This window comes from Triplophysa dalaica, chromosome 22 (genome assembly GCF_015846415.1).
Source record: "Triplophysa dalaica isolate WHDGS20190420 chromosome 22, ASM1584641v1, whole genome shotgun sequence".
In the NCBI taxonomy this organism is placed as follows: domain Eukaryota; kingdom Metazoa; phylum Chordata; class Actinopteri; order Cypriniformes; family Nemacheilidae; genus Triplophysa; species Triplophysa dalaica.
In genome coordinates this window covers 6,096,241-6,103,548 of record NC_079563.1, presented here as the reverse complement: position 1 = coordinate 6,103,548, position 7,308 = coordinate 6,096,241, and the positions used below count along the sequence as shown (strand labels likewise).

Here is a 7,308-nt window from a genome sequence, read left to right as displayed (position 1 = left end):
AAACTTGCATGTTGAAAATAAACAACCCACTCTTGTTTTCTTATGTTGGTGTTGTTTGTGCTCGTCTAGGGACATGATGGACATCGACCTGCCCAATAAGATCACTCGGAAATTTCAATTTATTGTTTCCCGTCTCTGATTGGTCAAACCCGTCCGTTTGGGCGAAACCACATTTTCCGGTTTTCCTCCTTAATGCTTCAGTGTTGTACGGAGTGGATTTTAGTATCTGTTGCTCACGACCTGGATTACAAACAAAACAATGGATGGTATCAAGCTTTACAAAGCATCCGTTAATACTACGCTAGATAGGAATTGATTATTTATCAAGCGCGTAACAGAAATCAAAGATAAGAAGGTTTACAGCGTTCTTTCATTGTAAAAAGGCAACTTGATCTGGGGTGTGCACGCGCTGGGTTGAAGGCTTATTGTTGGACTCCCTTGGATGTTTTATTACCAACTTTCTTTTCATTTTGTGGTAAGTTTACACAATTCAGTCTTTCAGATAACTTTTTAAATGGCTGTGTCAGATTGCCATGGGTGCTTATTAAGTCTTACCTATAACGTTACTGTTATGTTTTTGTGCCATCAAACAATGCGTTTTATTGTTTAAAGTCTTAAAATGATGTGTGATATTTTGTATAGCGTAACGTTACAATGTTTTTCCACATGACAGCGCGTTTATTTCACTAATCGAACAGGTGGAAGGGTTTTTTCGTCTTCTTATATACATAATCTGACTGTCTAAACATGTTTTCTTTTCACTTGTGTTGCTCAAACATGTGTAAGAGTGATATCGCACTTGTGATTTCCAATCTTATGAGTCAGTGGTAGTTACTGGTTTATAAAGGGTAGGACTGTCTGCACCTAATGTCTACTAAGATCTTTTCCTCTTGTTACGATCTGCTTGTTTCCCCCTGTTGCACCATGCGTGAGTCTTTCATTTGTGATGAGAAAGGCCTTTCATCTGTTTCCTAAATTGTTTAATTTCTTAATCTCTCCAGTTAAGGAAAGTTAGCAGTTAAATTGTTAACTGTAGTTTTAGGGAAGTGTCACGTTTAATGATTGATGAATAAAGAACGAGGAAAACGCGAGAGTACGTGCGCACGTAACGTCAAATCAGTGCGAGTCATTGTTGTCATGGACGCATCGTTACCAGACTGATGTTGCTTTTGGAAGGTTTTGAATTTTTTTAAAACCTTCGAATTTTAAACTGTTTGTTCCTAGAATTTCTTTTCTTTCCGAATTTTTCCTTTTAGTTACGTCAGTGATGCCATTTCCAGTCTCCATTAACTAACATGAAAAAAGTGTTTTTAGATAATAAGTAAACATTGAAATCAACATGAACTGAGGTTAATAATTGTTTTATAAGCATTGTTTTTTGTTAACTCGTGTTTTTGTTCATTCAATATCAATAAATTCGACCTACTTGTTTAATAGTTGATCTTATTAATAAAGAAATCGAATAGTAAAGTCAACCTTTCATACAAGATGTTGTAGATCTTGAACTACGAAAGTGGTTCAAGAAAAAACCTGCTTGACCACAGGACATTACCTTAATCCTATAACGGTGTTAGAGTTTAGATTATAGTATGCTGGAGCTGCCTGTATGCTATACAACTTTCCTTACTGATGCTTCTGTCCGCAGAACAAACATGCCACAGACAACGCCATATTCAGGCAAATTCAGCCCTAGTTCTTACAACAGCGGTCATGATCATCGACAGCCAGTGGAGGAAAACTATGGAGGTTTACAATACCGGGATAATAAGCTTGTGTCAGGGTCTCTAGAAGCCCTGGTCCAACTGCTCGTCCCTACTGTGGACTATTGTCCTGATGTACGTATTCAACCTATAGATGCTTCTTATAATGCCATACTTGCATAAGACTGGATACTGTCTTACAAACCTGTGGATACTATTGACAGCAAATGTCTGATGTTTCAAACTTCGTCATTTTCCAGAGATCTTACATCTTCACCTTCCTGCTAAGCTCCCGCCTCTTCCTGCATCCGTTCGAACTTATGTCGCGTGTTTGTTACCTTTGTGTGGACCATTACAGAGTTGGTGACCCACAGACAGATAAGGTACATGTTGTAATACTGTAGTGAGCAGTTTGACCATAATGCTACATTGTGGTATATTTATATGTGCAGTCTTGTTAAGAACTATAGCTTTTTCTCTTGATGTACTTCTGCTATGATTACACAGGTGTGTACCCAAAACAAATGCTTGCAAAAACAGCTGCCTCACATTATATAACACATCTTGAGACTCCTAACATTGATATACATGAGGTTATTAATGTATTGAGCCAGATTTCAAGCCATTGTGTTTTAACTATACACGTGATGCAAATCAGTTGGAATTTATATTAAAGTGATCACACTAAAATAAACATTTGGTCATCAGTTAGTCACCCTCTTGTCATTTCAAACCTCTATGTCATTTCAAACCTTCGTTGTTTCGCATAACACAATAGAAGAATGTTTTTAATTGGCCCCCATTCACTTGCATTGGTTTTCGGTCCATACAATAGAAGTGAATGGGGGCCAGTGCTGTTCGGTTACCAACTTTCTTCAAAATATCTTCGTTTGTGTTCTGTGAAAGTAAGGAAGTCCTAAAGGTTTGAAATGACAAGAGGGTGAGTAAATGATGACAGAACTTTCATTTTTGGGTGAGCTATCACCTTAATGTTCCAAATTGCTTGGAATGCTTGGATAACTAACAATCCACAGCTAAACCATGTTTAGATTGTATTAAGGCATAGTGTCATACCACCCAGCCCGACTTTAAACACATGCTTATTCATTTACAACTTAATATGAAATATTAAGTGTAACTGATTCATAACGATGGGTCTTTAGTGCTGAATTATCCATGTCTACTTTACAGAAACGAATACGGGAAATAGCACCGAAAATCGTGCAGCTGCTCACGGAATGGACAGAGACCTTTCCGTACGACTTCAGGGACGAGCGAATGATGCGCAGCCTGAAAGAGATGACCCATCGTCTTGCCTTTGGAGACGAGGTCAGCAGCCTTTGAAATCAGATGGACCAGATGATGACATTCTTACAGTACTGATGATGCAATACAAACATCATGAGTACTGTTCATGATGCATCACATGTCTAATTATGACTACATTGTAAACAGCCTTTGTATGAATAATTGTAAAATCTGAACATGTTTTGTTACAGTATGTCAATGTATTGGAAAATAACACAAAAACAGCCAAATGGGTTCATGCGTCATAAAAGATTTGCACATACGCCCCTGTTGGCTCCAAGCCCTCAGTGTTGCTTTTCCTTTTTAAACGAGCTGTAATATCAACAGGATTGCTTACGGTCAATATTTTTTTGCCAAATGTTTTGATTGGCTACATACGCAAATGGCAATGTTCTAATGCTCTGTTTTTGTGTAGCTGTCACGGAGGGCCATGCAGAGACTCATTCAGCGGCTCTTGCGCAAACTGACCACCCTCGGGCAGTACGAAGAGTCGCTGGCAACAATCAGCGCAGCCGCCGCTTTGGACAGACCCGTCGCCTTAAAGTCCAAGCAGCAGTTGGTACGCAGAGATGACTGCGTTTTGAATCTCTGTGACGACCCTTTCGTCGTAGCCCAGCAACTTACACACATTGAGATGGTGAGTGATGACAGACCTATATGTGTTTGGGATGACGCATCAATCACATTTTACATTATTGACTTCCGTTGTTCGGAAAGCATAAAAACTGAAATTATTAAAAATCTTCTCATTTTGTGTTCAGTGAACATTCAAAATTATTTAAATTTGGAATAACATGAGCAAATAATCAACGAATTTGAGTAAATTCTGTTAATGAGTTCACTGTTCTGTGCCTTAAAGTCATTTATTCATCTACGTATATTTGATCAAATGTCCTGTTTTCTAGGAGAGGCTCAGTTATATTGGCCCTGAAGAATTTGTGCGATCGTTTGTTCAGAAGAGACCCTCAGACAACCAGAAGGTAAGCAAGGCCAAACTGCTTTGTCTAAAGTTTACGTACAACACTGTGAAACATTGATTTTGGTTTAAAATGGTTTTTAATTATATCACACAATATATTTGTGAGATTTGTCAACAAGCATTTAAACTCTGCTTCAATGGATTAACAAAGAGCATTTCTTTTATTTTAGAGCTTCTTCAGCAAAAGAAAGTCGACTAACTTGGAGGCTTACGTTGAATGGTTCAACAGACTAAGCTACCTTGTAGCCACAGAAATTTGCATGGTAAGAAAACAACTATTTCAGGAAAAATGGCTTTCAGCCCTCGCATTTATGTATGTGGTTTGTATGTTATGTATATCTATAGAAAATAGCTGTAATAGGCAACAAGTAGATTTTGCTAAAGTATGTTATTGTAGGTTATTTTGCTAAATAATTTTACCACTGTGCTATTATTGACACTATACTGCCCCCTGCTGGTGTTTAGCCTGTGAAGAAGAAACACAGAGCAAGAGTTTTGGAGTTCTTCATTGATGTGGCACAGGAATGCTTCAACATTGGCAACTTCAACTCCCTGATGGCCATTATTAGTGAGTACTTGTTAATCAGAGTTATTAGGCATCAATTCTTAAAAAAGGTTATATTACAAAGTACTATTTTAAAAAGGTCTTCGTCAACCTATGGTTATGCCGTACAATTTAGAGTTAAAAGTGCTCTGAGAGTTTCGGTCATTTTGTCAACTTCTGGTTCATATCTTCCTCATTCCTTTAACTGCAGACTCCAAAACAAACCCAAAACATGAAACCAGACCTGAAATGATTAACCGAGAGTAAGAATCTGAGATTCTGAATACGTTATCTCACGAAATCTTGGTGTCAAGATGTCAAACATGATTTTCTTTTAAAATAAAACGTGCATCTACAACTTTGCCTTTTATTAAATAAAAACAATGTATGACATGTTTAAGGAGATTATTTAAAAACTTTTACAAAAAAGGCTGTGACGAGTTGAAACTATCAATCTCATAGCAAGCGAAGCCATGATGACTAAGCAAGTTTTTTTAATCATACATGATAAGACATTAATAAATTATATTGTAATAGTAAAATTTGACATGTAACATCTTGTTTTTAAAAACCGAAAACCTTTATCGGTAGTGAGAATGAAATAAGTTGTGTACACAACGTGACAAGAGAATATTAAGCTGTAAAATATAAAAAATCTGAAGTAATCTATTAACCTGTTAAGGTAGATGTTTTTTCAATTAAAAGCAAACTTAAACCAAACATTTGAGAACATCTAGAAGAACACCCGATTCTTTTTTTCAAAATGTTTTAATTTCGTTACGGTAATGAGAATTTCAGCAGAAAAAGCAGTAAATACATTATTAATTCCTAGTGTTAAAATGACATTAAAATGATGGTTTGTGCTAGGTAGAGAACACAATTATCTTCATGATTTTTTTATGAATTGTATATATTTTATAATTACAATCTTTACTGTTATGATGTTTCAGTGGTTTCGTGAGAATTACCCGGCTATGTTTTCTAGAGCCACTCCCCCAGATACTGGTTTTCTTTTGTCGAGAGGTTCAGTCTGTATTATTTTCAGTATATATTATTTCAGGTGTTTCAGTAAAACCTATCCAAACCTTTTTATGTAAGGACAGCCAGAATGGTAAGATCTGGACTGTACGCCAAAATCGTAAAAAGAAATTTCAGTGATTTATTTTGTACTTTGCAGCGGGGATGAACATGAACCCTGTGTCCCGGCTAAAGAAGACCTGGAACAAAGTCAACACAGACAAATTTGACATCCTTGTGGTAAGCCATGCAAGCTCTATAGGAGTACGTGTTTACAAAACAAAACTCCATGCTTGTACATATTTAATTTGATTGTTTTTGTACCATAGCACCAAATGGACCCATCCAGCAACTTCTATAGCTACCGCACTGCACTACGTGGAGCGACTCAGAGATCAACCACAGCACACACAAGCCAGGAAATGGTAATATAATGCCACAGTTTTTTAAATATATCATTTTAAACTAAATGTAAACATATGTTCACCTGTTTTCTGTCTTTCCATCAGATTGTTATCCCATTCTTCAGCTTGTTCATCAAAGACATCTACTTCCTGAATGAAGGATGTGTCAATAGATTACCTAATGGCCGCATCAATTTTGAGGTATGTTTGTTTCTGTCATTTTTACATGGTTATCACACTAAAATAAGCATATTTTTCTATAGTGTGACAATAGTTTCACAGCTTTTTCAGATTTTAAGAGCAAGGTCAAATACGGTTATATGATAAATTACATCCAACTCTTACAGAAATTTTGGGAGTTGGCCAAGCGGGTGAGTGAGTTCCTGTCATGGAGGCAGGTGACATGTCCCTTCGAGAGAGACAGGAAGTTGCTACAGTATCTTATCAGCGTGCCAGTATTTACCGAGGATGGTGAGTTCTCTCTCCTATTCTTCTTGAGCTTTAGTGAACTACATACCCCGATACAATATCAAACCATGAAACTGCTTGTATTATATGTTTCAGAGCTCCAGCTCGCTTCATATGAAAGCGAAGGTCCAGAAAACAACTTGGAGAGGGACACTCGCCGTTCGCTCAGGTCTGAGCCCTGAAGTCCTATTTTGAAACTGCTTTAATCTGGCACTGCTGAATAGAAATGTTCAATATAGTATTTGTTTTTTATTGTTGTAGGTCATCTCTTAGCAGAATGTAAACGGCAACCTTGGGATTGGGTTCCTGTTGGCACTAAAGACTCTGAAGGGCGTAATCAAGGTGTTTGTTTGTTTGTTTGTATGTTTGCGTTTATTATTGAATTTGAGGCTGGACTCTCATTGTGACAGTAAAACTATGCTAAAAAACATATTCATCTCATGAACCTCAAGTACCGTAATGAAATGCTAGAAAATCTGAATTAAGAGCATTAAGAGCATGTTGCTGGCTGACCTGTTCTTTTACACGTTTTTGCAATTATTTTTGCTCTTGGTAAAAGGTATTACGTCTTTGTGTACTGAACATATTTGTTACAATATGAAAATATATTTTTGTGTATAATAGTTGGATGTTGTGTCAGTGTACGTGTTTTTCCTATAAAGAAATCTCTGAATTAAGTTGACTTGGAGTGTTCAGTATTTTTTATTTGGTAAAAAGTGGATCATGGTTTAAATGTATATGAGCGTGAAAATCCTGAACTGTGTATTGTTATTTTTGCATTATTTTTTAAGGTAAATGTGCTTTTTCATTATGATGACAAGGAGGCAGCTTCCCCCAATACAAAGCCAATGGAAAGGGTTGGGTTGTTTCCCCCACGGTGGGCGTGGT

General features: G+C 37.0%; 1 protein-coding gene across 1 annotated transcript; it reads left to right on the top strand.

Moving 5' to 3' along the window:
• The first annotated feature begins 201 nt into the window (after positions 1 to 201).
• Positions 202 to 7,102, top strand: rasgef1bb (RasGEF domain family, member 1Bb). The gene is made up of 14 exons (XM_056737522.1): positions 202 to 475; positions 1,646 to 1,835; positions 1,961 to 2,083; positions 2,892 to 3,029; positions 3,424 to 3,645; positions 3,914 to 3,988; positions 4,158 to 4,250; positions 4,453 to 4,555; positions 5,709 to 5,788; positions 5,878 to 5,973; positions 6,058 to 6,153; positions 6,300 to 6,423; positions 6,517 to 6,589; positions 6,682 to 7,102. The coding sequence occupies exons 2-14, from the start codon at positions 1,653 to 1,655 to the stop codon at positions 6,701 to 6,703; spliced, it is 1,428 nt and encodes a 475-aa protein (XP_056593500.1). The 5' UTR covers positions 202 to 475; positions 1,646 to 1,652; the 3' UTR covers positions 6,704 to 7,102.
• The last annotated feature ends 206 nt before the right edge of the window (positions 7,103 to 7,308 follow it).

Bases quoted from the DNA above. Each gene is read 5' to 3' on its own strand.
- rasgef1bb (XM_056737522.1), top strand. From the start codon at position 1,653: ATGCCACAGACAACGCCATATTCAGGCAAATTCAGCCCTAGTTCTTAC. The intron at 2,084-2,891 runs GTACATGTTGTA...TCTACTTTACAG, and splicing joins GTGACCCACAGACAGATAAG to AAACGAATACGGGAAATAGC. The intron at 3,989-4,157 runs GTAAGCAAGGCC...CTTTTATTTTAG, and splicing joins GACCCTCAGACAACCAGAAG to AGCTTCTTCAGCAAAAGAAA.